General features: G+C 41.3%; 1 protein-coding gene across 5 annotated transcripts in view; it reads left to right on the top strand.

Annotated features, from left to right (window-relative positions):
- The window catches only part of DCBLD1 (discoidin, CUB and LCCL domain containing 1), a 69,516-nt gene that overhangs the window by 20,796 nt on the left and 33,652 nt on the right, over positions 1-15,068 (top strand). For 4 of the 5 annotated variants that reach the window (XM_060167585.1, XM_060167584.1, XM_060167586.1 and 1 more), the window contains exon 2: positions 2,617-2,829. In XM_060167585.1, the coding sequence (XP_060023568.1) occupies positions 2,617-2,829 (213 nt within the window). Of the gene's footprint in view, positions 1-2,616; positions 2,830-15,068 lie in introns of those variants that run through there. The other variant, XM_060167587.1, reaches the window with a different exon arrangement.

Below are 15,068 nucleotides of genomic sequence, written 5' to 3'. Positions count from 1 at the left end.
ATTATATGCATAGTTGTACACTAGTTACCCTAGTGTTGTTTCATCAGGGTGCTCCAAGTCACTGCCTCCTAAGGTTGGGCGAGTCTTAGAAACGAGTTACAGGACCCTGTGGGGAGCTAGGGCGTTTGTCTCCTTTAAAGGGGCAGCCACTGCCTTCAGCCCTGTGAGAACACCTGCTGGTATGATTGCCCTGTCTTCCAGTTTCCAAGAGAAATTGTCAATTGGATTTTTTTTTTTTTTACAAAAGCCTTTAAGAGCAGGTAAATCATTCTAAATTTAAATCAAAACCCCTATGTGCTTCTGCACCGTATGCTTTAGTATAATTTTCATTTAATTCTCAACAATTTGGTACTTACTGCCAGAGAGCCCAAGGAGTATAGTTATCACCTCAAACTTAAGAACCAAACTTACAGCCTTTGTCCCCAAACCTGCTTGCCCTCTGGGCTTCCCTTTCTGTCATATTAGCCTCAGTGTTCCCATCATTTCTGGACTCAACGTCTCAACGTTTTTTAATTTTTTTCTCCTCTTGTCTTTCCCACTATAATTAACCGAAACCCGAGCCTGTTGGTTTTTTTCTTGTGAACCCCTGTTTCTCTTTCCCTTTCCATTCCAGCCACCCCGTTCCTCGCCCTCCTGCTGCCCTTCTGAGGCAGATTCTCCTGCATCCTAGTTCCTGTATCGAAACTTTTTCTAATACCTCTTTCATTATCTCCCTTGTCAAAAACCTCTGTGGACCCCTATTATAGCCTACTGTATAAATTCCACAACTTCTTCCTGGACCTCCAGGTTTCAGAGTAGTTTTATCTTAGCTGTCTATCTCCATTTCCCTCTGGTACTAACTCATTGCTCCTATAGGTCAACTCCCCCAGTGCAACCTCCCTGCTTGGAATCTTGTGAGAGTTTCTGCATAATGGGTGGGTCCTTGCCTGGAGCTTGATGGCTGATTTGGGATAGATTCTGCAGTTTTCCCCAACCCCTTATTTTAACTAGACCCCCATGTCATTTGGGCTGCAAGCCTCAGGGCAAGAAGGAGGTAGAGTAGAGGAAGACCCCAGATGAATCCTCTAGCAGGGACTAGCCTGGAGAAGGAAGAAGGCTGCCTTGGGCTTCAGATTCCCAGGATGCCCAAGTTGGGGCTTGTCCATAGGAGGCTTTGGGATGCCTTCTGTTACCACCTCAGAGAGTTCCTTCTCCAACAGACTTCTGCTTCCAGTGCAGGGCAAAAATTCTGGCTTTGTTTCTTTGAAGCCGTAGTAACCACAGGCATTTTGTACTTCGGACTTTGCATGCAGTGTTTGCTCCTAACCTTGCAGCCCACCCAGTTGTGCATGCTGTTAGATGTTTGGGTGATTAACCTGGTCACTTTAATATACTGGAACAACTTGTTGGTCAATTGATTAACTACCCTGTTCAGAAAGTCTTAAGAGAATTCCTTGTTTTAGTGAAGTAGTGAGAGTTCACTGGAATAGATTCTCTCTTGCCCTCTTTGGCCCTTTGTTTAAGCTCCTGCTATGACAGGGGCACCTAGTGTTGTAGTTATCTGAACATGGAACTCTCCCATTTCACTCTGAGTCCTGAGCAGCCATTGCTGCTTTTATGCGTCTCCAACAATGCCATGTCTGGCAGGTGGCAAGCACTCAATACAGTAGATCCTTGACGCTCGTGATACATCTTGAGTCTATCAGGAACTTCCAAATCTGTGACTGTTACTAACTGAGATGTGCATGTCAGATGCTTGTTAGTCCCCAGTTGAATGACAGGCTCTTAAACAAAGTCCTCTCAGCATAGGCCTCAGAATCTACCAGGAGCATTTTGCATACCTGATCCCATTTAATCAGGACAGTGACCCCTGAAATGAGTAGTAGTAGTTTCTCGGTTGCAAATTATGTCATGGCATTGGCTTGCTAGTAGACAAAACCACAAATGGCAAATCTGCAAATGCCAAGGGCCCACTGTGCAAGTGTGGATGGGTAGATATCTGGATAGATGATTAGAAAAAGTAATTAGACTAAATGATGTGTTTGCAAAGGGCTTACCATGCTAATACATGAAACATTTTGATCAACAGTGTTCAGAAGATTAAACTGAGAAACGAGATGAAATAACCTGGAATAATAAATACGGTTTAATAATTCAATCCTTTTCTTTTTTTTTTTTTTTTTTAGCTTTTCCCTCTCTCTCCATAGAAGGAGTAGAATACCTAAGATGAAGATTATACTGGACGTTTTCAGTCCTCAGTAAAAATTAATTTCACTTACTTTTTAGATTTTTTTTAGAAGATGTTGGGGGTAGGAGTTTATTAATTAATTAATTTATTTTTGCTGTGTTGGGTGTTCGTTTCTGTGCGAGGGCTTTCTCTAGTTGCGGCAAGCGGGGGCCACTCTTCATCGCGGTGCGCGGGCCTCTCACTATCGCGGCCTCTCTTGTTGCGGAGCACAGGCTCCAGACGCGCAGGCTCAGTAGTTGTGGCCCACGGGCCCAGTCGCTCCGCGGCATGTGGGATCCTCCCAGACCAGGGCTCGAACCTGTGTCCCCTGCATCGGCAGGCGGACTCCCAACCACTGCACCACGAGGGAAGCCCTCACTTACTTTTTGTATTCTTTTTTTCTTTAACAGGTGATGGCTGTGGGCACATAGTGACCTACAAGGACAGTGGCACCATGACATCTAAGAATTATCCAGGGACTTACCCCAATCACACTATTTGTGAAAAGACGATCACAGTACCGAAGGGGAAGAGACTGATTCTGAGGTTGGGAGATTTGGATATTGAATCCCAGACCTGTGCTTCTGACTACCTTCTGTTCACTAGCTCTTCAGATCAATATGGTAAGAAAAGAGATCTAGGTTTCACTGAGCATGGGAAAATTTGAGATGCAGGGAGGAGGCACGTGGCACGCTCATCAGTGTTACAGCCTGGGAAGATCAGAAGAGGAACTTGCTCCTTGTAGACTCTCAGGGTAGCTCACCTGGATACACTTGTTTCATAAGCTGCACAAAAGACGTCTGAGGAGATAGTAGCCTTGCGTGGGTCTCAGGAGCTTAGTTAGTTTATATCTTGTCGGGAAGACAATTGGAGATATATAGCATTTGGCTAAAACACCTACAGTTCATTCATTCGTGTGACAGATGTTTATTGAACAGTGGTCATGTGTTCAAGTGCTCTGTGGAGTACTGGGTGGGATACAGCAGTGGAAAAACCAAGTTCCTCCTTTCATTGTGCTTACACTGGTAGAGGGGAGGGTGGAAAACAAACAAACAAATACATCTATAATATGAGAGGCAGTGAGAAAGAAAAATAAGGAATAAGAAAAAGGAGTCATCCTAAGGTGATACCAAGTCTGATTCTGAGTGTGTTTGTGTTCAAATGGGATGGTCAGGAAGCCTTCTCCAATAAGAAGACATTTGAGCAGAGACCCAAATGGAGTGAGTGAAGGGACTGTACACATATGTCTGGGGTCAGTTTTCTGGGTAGGGGAAGGGCAAGTGCAAAGGACAGTTTTCAGAGTAACCTTCTGAAATTAAGCTTTTTGTGGTTTGGGGTGTGCTGTTAGCACACTGGTGTCTGAAATCACCATTAGCACTAACCCTACAGTCCTTAGCCCAAGGAAACAACTTGGGTTTCGTGGATTAGAAGACAAAGACAGAACTTAAGTACAGATTCTTCTGAGATTAGAGACTTTTTGAAATTCTCTGTGTGTTACAACTTCAAAAATGATACAGGTTTTAAGCAAAATCCTGTCCTCCTGCTAGTTCTATAGGTAATTTCTCTCAAACACACAGCTTTAAGTCTGTCTTTACCTTTGCATCCAGAGCTTCCTCACTCCTCCCAGGGTGGAAGCCCAGACCAGTCCCGAGACTGTTCAGAGGTCTAAACCTATCTAGCCCCCATGGAGGAGAAAACTTAAGATTTATTTTTTTTATCCCTCAGAATATTATCTGTAGTTTAATGTTGGTTGAATTACTCTGACAGAGTAAAGATGGTTGATTTCATATAATTAGTTGCAACTTTTTAACTCCAGTTTGACTCAAATGGGAAAAATGAGAATTCCAGGGATGCTTACGGCCCTTGGGAACACTAACTGTTCTGTTAGCTCTGGTAATCGAATGTGTGGTAATTTATGGAGCCACTCTTCAGGGAATCCTTCATTGGCCAGGAAATTTCCTTCAGATTCAGAGGGCATTGAGTGTCAGAGCTCCTGTGTAAAACGCGAGGGAAAGCGCTGCAGGGCCAGAAACGGCTTTTCCACACTAGTCTCTGTGGGGAAGCATCTCCTTTTCCAAAAGATGAGCAGTTAATTCCACCTGCTGACAGAGCAGCAGCTAATCACCTCTGTTGCTCTGGGTCTCTCTCAGCTTGGGGGCTGAGGTGAGAACTAGAGAGGGGAGCAAATCGTCCTGAAACAGGATAAGAGAATGGATGTGGCTTTCCCACACCAAGGCGTCTACTCCATTGTCTTTGTTGTATATTCCCAAATACACAAAAAGGAGGAAAAGCCTGGGATTAACTACATTTTAGGAGCTGGGTTACAAGGTGATCTTGGTTGGCCTCAGGGCACTCTAGTCCACATTTCCAGCTTCTTGAATTTTCAAGATTTAGACTCTTCACTAGGAAGTGAGTAATGAATTGCAATTCATTTCAATAAAGCCCAGTAAATTCGTTTTTCTCTTTAAATTTTTTCCTACATAGTTATGTTTGTCTTTTAAAAACAGAATATATACTCATTATAGAAATAAGCATACTCATTGTATGTCAGGCACATGCTTGGCCTCACGTAGGTTTTCTGGAATCCTTACATCCACCCTGCAAGGTAAATATTATTAACTCCTTTTTACAAACAGGGAAACTGAGGTACGTTGAGTATTTTATTTTATTCTATTTTAGGAACATGCTGAAGATCACAAAGCTAGTTAAGGGCTGAAAGGAAAATTTATATCTATGTCTTTGTGGCTCTAAAACATCTGTTTCCAGATGTCTGTTCCTCTCCCAGTACCAACACCCAAAGAAAAACTCAGTGCCTTATCACCCTTCCCAGGTGGACCCAGCCCAGTATTACATCATACAGCAATTTTGCCTAAAACACAGGTGTAGTTAATACTTTGGGTTGGGGATGTTCTTAAGATAAAATATTTAACGATGCTCAGAAGTTCTTTCTTTTGAGGCTACGTAAAAGATTCCCTGATCAGTCATGTTAAGGCAAATCCAGCAGACAAGAATAACAGAAATTAGCAATAAAAGGAATGCATGGAAAGGAAATTAGAATACTTCAATCCTATAAGCATATTTAAAAAGAAGTACATTCTAGATTTTCTTGTAGTCAGAACTACAGATTTTCTTTGTTAGGAAAATCTTATTACATATAGGCTGAAAAAGTTCTATCTCAACCTGAGTAAAATTAATGTGCCCTTAAAAAAAAAATTAAGTGGCTTAGGGCCAGGTATAGCAGGTGTACACATGCATATGTGTGTATTAGGGCCAGGTATAAGCAGGTGTACACATGCATATGTGTGTATGCTGCATATATAGATTTGTGTCTTTTGTAGTTTTGAAGAGCATTCTGGGAGGAGCCACTTATTCATATATGTATACTTACAATATTTAATCCAGTGACTTGAATGTAGTAGATACTCCGTGAATAAGTGGCTTTAAAAGTGAATTGGCAAATTCAACGGCGAGGAACCAGTTCAGTAAAACATGTAATACCTGCAATATTAAGCAGCTACTTGGTGAAAAGACTATTAACATAGAAAGCTGCTTAGGATATAGTGTTAGGTAAAATATGAATACACAGTAATGTCCTAATAATAGAAAAAAGCCTCTGAATAAAGTAAGACAGAACATAATTGTAGCAAAATGTTAGAAGGAGGACTTTAAAAGGTTCAACTCTGGGTATTGTTATATTTTCTCTCTACTCTCTATTTTTTTCTCTAATAAACATACGTTTCTTAAAAAAGTAGATTTTCTTTGCCCAAGAACACTAACTTTAGACCTGTATTTTAATTTAGTTAAAATAGTCCCCTGGTCACTTTGAACCTCCTGGAGGAGTGTATCATCTGCAGAGGAGAGAGAGAAGGAAGAGGGGGAGGAGTGCTTTGTTGGCCTGTGCAAGCTCAGGGAGTGTCCCTTCCTTTGGGACTGTTGCCCAGCTCCCTGGAGTGGGGAAGGCCCCTCTGCAGTCAGTGTGGCCACAGGACTGTGGAGGGAGGGTCTCAGGGATCCAAAGCGCTGTTGCCTGGGCCGGCAGTCAAGGGAAGTACCCACTGCAGTTCCCCCCGCGGGGACCATATGTTCTAGAGTACCTCCTGCAATTCCAGTATACAGGGCTCTAAAGGTGACATGTATGGCTGAAAGAGCTGAATAGTTTTGGTTTATCCAGCTCAGTTTTTTTCAACTAATGGCTAAAACCCGTTGCCAAGAGATTTTAAGACTCAACACTATCAGACTTTTGAATGTGGAGTTAATGTTTGGAAAAAGAATAATGTTTCTGGCATCCCTGTTTATAAGCTCTGCCAAGAGTGGACATAGTTGCAATGTGATTGCATTAACCATTGTGGATATGCTGAAGTTATATAGTTTTAATCCTTATGCAGTTCATTTGTAATGGTTCACCCCCCCCCATGCCGATTTTGTTTTAAATGTTTGGTTCATATACTTCGGGTGCTTTCATTCGTGGTAGCAAAACGTTTAATACTATAAACAAGTGTGACCCACACCAGCTTTCACAGTGATCAAACAAAATACGCACCTGATCTCACTGATTGTTAAGAGACCTGATACAAATAAGATGGGGTTGTTATTCTTCTGTTTGTCATGTATGATAATGAGGGCTGATATTTCAGATTCAAACATCAGTTAAAAGAATGTACTTACATATATCTGTGGCTGAGTTAAGACACGGATTCTCCCTTTTAAAATACTCTTGAAACAGCCAGGATGCAGCAAAGTTGATAAACTAGATCAACCTCACTTTAGAATATATGCTGCTTAAGAACAAAATAAGATTTTAAAGTTACTTTTAAACATAAACTTTTAAACGTATAAAAATTTTGGGCTGTGAACATATATACTGACTTTTAAGATCATGTGTACTAATATCCTGGCCAAAAAAAATGTTTAAGAAGTATCATACTTTGATTAGTAGAGATTGTTCTCACTATAACTAAGGGTATTCTGCATTTTTGTTTAAGAGACCAAAGTAACAGAGCCTCCCTTCAAAAGAAACACTCATGTCCCTTTTCTGGTCTAGAATCCAATCAGAATCATGAAGCTCTTAGCTGTTCTATAGTACAGTTCAGATTGCTGCTTTGGTACTGATTCTCAATCTCCTCCCTTTTATATTTGTGATGTAAAATAATAAGAGGTTAGTTATATAAAATATTAAATATGTTAAAGATATTAAATATCTTGAACTTGGGGGAAGAGTAGGTGCTGATTCAGGCATCGTGTCATACCAGTATACGTACATTTAAAATATGAAACGTCTCACATTGATTTATGACACTGAAGAGGGAAGGCTATGAATTCATATTGAAGATCGTTATTCTCAACTTTAAAACTTGTTATGGACCCTCTAACCTTTACTGGTTAAGTTCCATTTCCAGTCTTACTGACCACAAAGAATTCATCCAGAGGTTTGTTTCCGTCATGACTGCTTTTGGGGATCCCAGAGAAACTGTCATTTCTGTTTCCTGATATTTCAAGATGATTGACTCGGTCCCAGTTTTCCATGAAAGTTGATCTTCCCCCAGTGGGCAGAGTTTAGGGCTATTCCTAACCTGCTGGAGCAATCTCGGTGGGAGCCAGATACTGGTTCCTCGGGATCTCAGAGGACCTTGTTCTCACGTAGTTTCAGAGACTTCCCCGCCTAGGTCACTGTGGATCAATAACACCAGGCTGGCCTTCAGCATGGATTGAGATGAGCACTTCTGTTTCTATGCAGAGTTTTCACTTGGGCTTAAGAGTGCAGACTCTGGAATTAAACTGCCGGGCTCCAAATTCCTGCCGTACTACTCATTTTTTCATTACATGACCTTGAGCAAATTACTTAACTTTCTGTATCTCCGTATCCCCATCTTTAAAATGGGCAAAATGATAGTATCCGCCACATACGGGTGATTGAGGCACAGGTATATATAACTTACAAGAATGATGTCTGGCACATAACAAGCATTCAGGAAATGTTAGCCACCATCATCACTCCCTCCCTACTCCCCTTCCTCCTCTTGCCCTTCCCCCCTGTCCACCCCCTCTTCCTCCCCAATGGCCTTGCACACAGTTCATTCTTTGTCTAAGATGTCTGAGAGCAGAGAACACATCGGTCCCTCTCAATACCCCGAGAACGCTCCTTCCACCCAGCAGAGGCTGAGTTGCGGCAGCACACCCCACCCTACCCATCCTGGTGCGTTCCTGGTGACCTAAAGTTACCCAAATCAGTCCAAGCCTGTGGCAGGGGTTCCCTGAGCCAGAAAGAGCTTCGTGGACAGATTTTCTCCATCCAGCTTCATGAGATGAGCCGAGAACCCATGTTCCCTAAGCCCATGGTACATTCAGTTTGGCCTTTTATTTTCACTGCCACCACCAGTCCACATCTTTGTATCTATTTCTTATAGAAAGAGCTTCCTGATTTTCCCCTCTCTCCTTTCACCAGTCTCCATTCCCTCCGGACCATCTACGATTATCTTGTTAAATATTGTTGTAATAATTTCTTTCTTTCCTTATTTCAAAAATTATTATTGTGTCCCACTGTCCACAGACACTTGTTAGCATGGTTCAAGGCTCGCTCGCGCACTCTCTTCCCACTCACATTTCCAACCACATCATTTTTAAAAATTAATTAATTTTTTGGCTGCGTTGGGTCTTCATTGGTGCGCGTGGGCTTTCTCTCGTGCGGCGACTGGGGGCTACTCTTTGTTGCAGTGCACGGACTTCTCATTGCGGTGGCTTCTCTTGTTGCAGAGCACAGGCTCTAGGCTCATGGGCTAAGTAGAACACAGACTCAGTAATTGTGGTGCACGGACTTAGTTGCTCTGTGGCATGTGGGGTCTTCCTGGACCAGGGCTCAAACCCATGTCCCCTGCATTGGCAGGCTGATTCTTAACCACTGCACCACCAGGGAAGTCCTCCAGCCACATCTCTGAGTCTCCGCATCTCCTATGCCTTTTCCTAAACATATCACACAGTTTCATGTTCGGTACATTTGATGATGTTATTTCTTCCATGTGTTATTTCTTCCTCTATTTCTTCCCCTGCTTTTCTGCCCCTTCTAACACACACACACACACACACACACACACACACACATACACACACAAACACAAAGCAAATCCAATGCCACTTACCCTAGAACCTCCTCTGATGTCCAGCAGCTCCAGTCGGTCCCTCGTCTGGACTCACGTTGTTTTTCTAAGCCGTCAATGCAGCACCAATCTCAGGTTGAGATCATTATTTTAGCTTCTCTACCAGATAGGGGGTTTTCTGAGGAAGGAATTGCATTTTATTCATCCTTCGCTTATCCTCTGTTGCTTAGCGTAGTCTTACACTGGCAGATGCTCAGTCAGCGTTTAACGAGTCTGACTGCATGTAGCTTGATCTTGGCAAACTTTATATATTTAAAAATCTATAAGCTTATAAATTTGAGTGTCTTTTTTCACACTGTAGGAAGATTTACAGTAAGATTCCTCTATCGGGCTTCGCTGGTGGCTCAGTGGTTGAGAGTCCGCCTGCCGATGCAGGGGACACGGGTTTATGCCCTGGTCCGGGAAGATCCCACATGCCGCGGAGCGGCTGGGCCCGTGAGCCATGGCCGCTGAGCCTGCGCGTCCGGAGCCTATGCTCCGCAACGGGAGAGGCCACAACAGTGAGAGGCCCGCATACCGCAGAAAAAAAAAAAAAAAGATTCCTGTATCAATAAATATCCCCTCCTCATTTAAAGAAAGACTTGATCTACCTAAAATTTTCGGACTCTACTTAGCATATAGAAAAGACCATGAAACAGTAAAGAAGGTGTCTGCAGTGGAGTGTTCATCTGTGCCGTACACTGTGCTTTGGCGCTCCAGAGTTACTCACTTAACCCTCGTAATAGCCCTGTAAGAGGGGGCCTATTATTAGCCTCCACACATAAGGAAACTGAAGCTCAAAGAGGTCAAGTAACTTGCTTACAATCACTTAACTAGATCTGGGATTCAAGTCTGGGCATTTGACTCCAGGGATCCCACTTTTAAGCACCGTGCCATTCCCATTCAGGGTGACAAAAGCCATCTGATCCTGTGGCTTGTGCAGAAGTGAGCTGTAGTTCTTGTTCGTTATTTGCTGAATGATGAACAAGAAATGGAGACCTCTGCAGGCCTTCCCCTAGGGGTCTGAGAACCAAATGGAGTTCTGAGAAGTCACTCACACGCAGAGTGCTAGTATAAATTCAAGGTTTAAAAAAATGCATCTTAGTCTTTTTGACTAAGGGAGACATCATGGTCAGTGAACCTAATTGTAGTCAGTTAAATTAGCTGTGCTGTGCTAAATGATTTGCACTATAGAAAAGCCAGGAAGTTCCAGAATTGTTCTCTTACACTTCCTGTACTTCCACCTCCACCCCCAGTATTTTTTTAACCATTGTCAGTGACTTAGAAGTACAACGATATGAAGTCAACCGTTAATATTTATATTACACCAGGAACAAGAGAAATGGGAAAAGTAGGAAATAATACTAAGTGTTTTGACTCATAATTGCAACAAGATTTCTGTGATAATAGTTTAGAATGATACTTATTGCAATATGCAATACCTGGCATATTGCAGTAAGGTCTAATCATTATGCCTTGCCTGTTGTTTTTTTTAAAAATTCCAAATAGAGAAAAATACAAGATTGGCAGCCTCTATTTTATACATTGTTTATGTCTCACAGCCATGTTATGGAGAATGCAAAATTCTTAGGACTTTTATTGATAAAGCAAAAGCCTTTGAAGAAGCTTATGGAAAGTTGTTTTGGGCCTCACCCACCCCAGAGGTGCGTCCTCCTCTATGACTGAGGCTACTTTGGTGGAAATGCTTGAGAAGGACTGATTTTTGTTTGTTTTGCTTTGTTTTGCCTTTTATGCCAAGGTAGAATACAGAAAGAATCGTCAACTTATAAAAAAGGTTATATCAGCCAGAAAGTTCCATGCTAGATGTCTCATTAACATAACCATAATCGTCAAGGAGAGGAAGTATTGGCCTCCACCGCCTCCTCTTCCTCAAACACTTTCCCAGAGATGCACTGTGATTCATTTCAGCCAATTGCCATCTTTTGTTGGGAGAGAAGTAATGGCCTAGGTGGGTTCTGCTGTGAAAGCGCTTCTTGACCTGAGTCCCTAGCCCCAAGTAAAGCTGCACCTTTGTCTAGGAATCTGCCTGGTTCATTTATCATCTGTCACTGATTTTTGTCTGGGAACCAGAGACCAAAACTCTCCAGGGATACCACTTACATTCTTACGTGACTATGGTTTTAATGACACAGTCCAGGAATATCCCTTTTTTTATGCTAATTTCCCTCCTTTTCAAAGAAAATGGCCCTGAAAATTCTGTAATTTTGTACAGTGACCTGTTGCAATTAGCAAGCAAGGACAAACCCTGCCATCTGACTGCATAGAAAAAAAAAATAACAAAAGGAAAATGGACACAAGTCCAGTGGCGTTTGCAGCCTCGACATTTCTGGAGACTGTTTTATCAGCACGCCTCTGCACCCAGATCTGGGCCGTGCCAGGTACCACTTCCCTGGCAGCTGGCTGATGGTGTGCCGAGTGGTTGGCTCTGCCAGTGGCTCTCCCAGGGAGCATCACTTCATCTCATTGGCATGTTCTTATCTGTCATGAGAAATTAAATGTGTGCTTAAGCTGGTGCTCGTAAGGCTAATGAAGGTTTTTAGGAGTTTTTTGTTGTTCAGTTTGATTTATGGCAGATCTGTCAAGACTTAAGTTTTTTATTTGCTCTCTGTTTTTCACCCCCGGTTATGGAGAGGGAGGGGTCTCTTTGATTTCCTTTAACAGCATGCATACCATTTTTTAAACACATCTTTTTCACAGATGAAACAATAACTTACTGTTGTCAGTTTCAAGATCAAAAGCATAGACCCATCTGTAATGACTTGGAACAGTTACTAAACAAAATATTACCTTGTAATGTCTGGAGACTTAGGCAGACAGGCCATGGAGAATGCAGCAGGAGGATAAATTGCTGCACAGATTGTCAGATTGCCAGAGAATCCAGAGGACTGGCTCCAGGCAGGCAGTTCATTCTTCCTTGTAGGACAGTTTGCTTTTATTCACACGTGGGAAGATAAAGGGTTTCCCTTCTCAGCTGCTCATGGAACAGGGGATGTGTTGAGAGGAACTGGCCTACTGTGCTCAAAGCAGGCAGCTCCTAGGGTTCCTGGCCCTTTATTCCTTTTGTCCAAGGAATCAGTCCATTGTCTGCTAGCTCTTGGTCTCATGTCTGGTGCCAAATGCCACATGCTATTCCATTTGGTGTCATTGATGGCTTTTCCCACAATCCAGGGTGACTCACTGCATTCCACAAAAGGTAGAGGATTTATTTTTTTGATTTTTCTGCCTACTTGATGAACTGCCTTTCTGCTGTCTCCCAATCTGGTGGGAATTTGAGACTACAAAGGTGGAACCTGCTTCCCAGACAAGGATAGAGGTGAGGAGGAAGGTCATTGTTAGACAGCAAGTCCAAGTTCTGTGAAACACAGCACTGCCAGTTGTGAAGCAAACCTCTATGCAGACTGTGAGTCTTACTTTTAGGTCTGCTAGAGGTCTTCAGAACCACTCAAGAAGGTTTGGGGTTCAGTCTGACTGTGAATTGAAACAGGTTTACCAATCTAGGAACACTGCACAGGAGGGCACATATAACCATGGTCAAAGCTAGAAGTCACCTCTGAGCTCTTACTTGGGTTTCCAGTGGCATTGTGCATGTTCAAATACAGGTGTAGATCCTTTTGAAAAATTGGGACAGAGAGTACTAACAGTAAATATATCTTTGGGGCAGGTGTGGGTGGTGAAAGGCTTTCATAAGAAAAGATATCATCCTCCAGGGAGTCTGCTGAAAACTGAGAGCATTGCTTAGGACAGACTCCTTTCATGGTTTCCCATTAATTATTTTTCCCTCTCACTGCCACTCACATTTTTCTATTTTCATCTCTTTTTCCCTTTTAATTCTAGGAATGCAGTTATTAACTTCTAATCTGTGAAAAGGAATCTTTATCTGTCAGACCTCCAGACAGGCAATAATTTGGGTGTTTTGCCAAAGGTGATACCGCAGCCAACCCTCAGCTTCAGTTCCCCACCCTGGGCTACAGCTGCCTCCTGCTGTTGTGATGGCTGTGCCCTGATGAACCTGTCAAATAACTTTTAATGATGGCATTTGTATACACAGGGCATGCCCTGTCCCTGCTAGGGTTTAGTTACGTGTTTGCAGCACATCAATGAAAATGTGAGAGGGATGGTGCCTGTGGGGTAACGGTGATTAAAGTGTGTGTGTGTTCCCATTTTCTTTCTTTGAACTTCTTCCAGAAATGTTTACCTACCATGCCTACCATGACTTTGGGAGGATGCAACCAAGTTAGAGTTTTACTGTTTTTATTTTGTTTTGATCTAGGAAATTGTATGTATTGTACAACAACTTAGTGTAATGGCATACATTCTTATCTATTTGTGTAAAATATTTATAATTTTGCAACCTTTCCTTTCAACTGTTCCATAAAAATCTTTTAAAAAAATTCCAGTTATTCAACCACGAGAAAGAAGAGCATCCTGTCATTTGCAGCAACATGGATGGACCTTGAGCACATTATGCTAAGTGAGATAAGCTAGGCAGAGAAAGACAAGTACTGTATGATCTCCACTTACATATGGAATCTAAAAAAGACAAGTTGGTAAAAACAAAGAATGAAATGGTGGTCACGAGGGGATGGAGGGTGGGAGAATAGGACACATGTTGTTTAAGGGTACAAACTTGCAATGAGTAACAAATATGCCCTAGAGATTTAATGTACAGTATAGTGAATATAGACAACAATATTATAATCATCAAACAAGAGACTAGAAATTAATTATTCCAACCCCTAAGAAGAAATGATAATTATGTAATGTGATAGAGGTGCTAATTATCCCTACAATGACAATCATATTAAAATATATAAATGTATCAAATTAACATGTTGTATACCTTACATTATACAATATTATATTATTACATTATTATTATTATATTATTATAATATATATTATTATTATACATTATACAATATGTATATTACAATATACATTATTACATGTTGTATACCTTACATTATAGTGTTATATGTCAAATATATTTCAACTAAAAAAATTTCAAACAAGTTCTCACTGATTATCAATTTAGACTTTTCCTCACTGTTTTTGTTAGAATTCATTGGAATGCACATAGAAGTTTAAGGAGAGATTGGTATGGTATCGTCATCATGATTTGGAGAAGAGTATATATGTTGTTATTTCTTCTTGGAAGAAATAAATATGATTAGAAAAATATTCTGATTTATTAATAGCAACAAGTTACTAGGTATTTCATCTTTGTTCTTAAGTTTGCAAAGTAAGTATCTCACTTACCTGTGCAAAGAACAAATGAATTTGAAACTTATTTAAAACAAACTGAGAATGAGTTGCGTAAGTCAAGCACAGTAATCTGACTCACTTTAATTTTGCAAAAATGCTTATTCTACTGTATTATACAAAAATTCATTTAGTATTGCCTATCTTCCATGCTTGTGAGCACTCTTAAAGATCAAAAAATCCATATATCTACCACACTAATGATTTTCTTTTCCTTTCTTGCTTTTCCACACTTTTCTTGCTTCTTCATGCTATTTTGTAATGACAGGATTAAATATTTTATGTATCTTTATAATCATGTTTGGTTTTTAAAAACCAGCTGTTGCAAATAGAAGAACATTTAACTTCATTTTGATTCAAACAATATTTGGAAAGCTGTCACACGTACAAGGTGTTTGAGATAGTGACGGATATAGAAAAGTCCCTAACCCCATGGAACATTGTCTAAA

Source organism: Lagenorhynchus albirostris, chromosome 12 (genome assembly GCF_949774975.1).
Source record: "Lagenorhynchus albirostris chromosome 12, mLagAlb1.1, whole genome shotgun sequence".
Lineage (NCBI taxonomy): Eukaryota > Metazoa > Chordata > Mammalia > Artiodactyla > Delphinidae > Lagenorhynchus > Lagenorhynchus albirostris.
The sequence above is the reverse complement of the archived record's forward strand: the minus strand, read 5'-3'. Positions and strand labels throughout refer to the sequence as shown.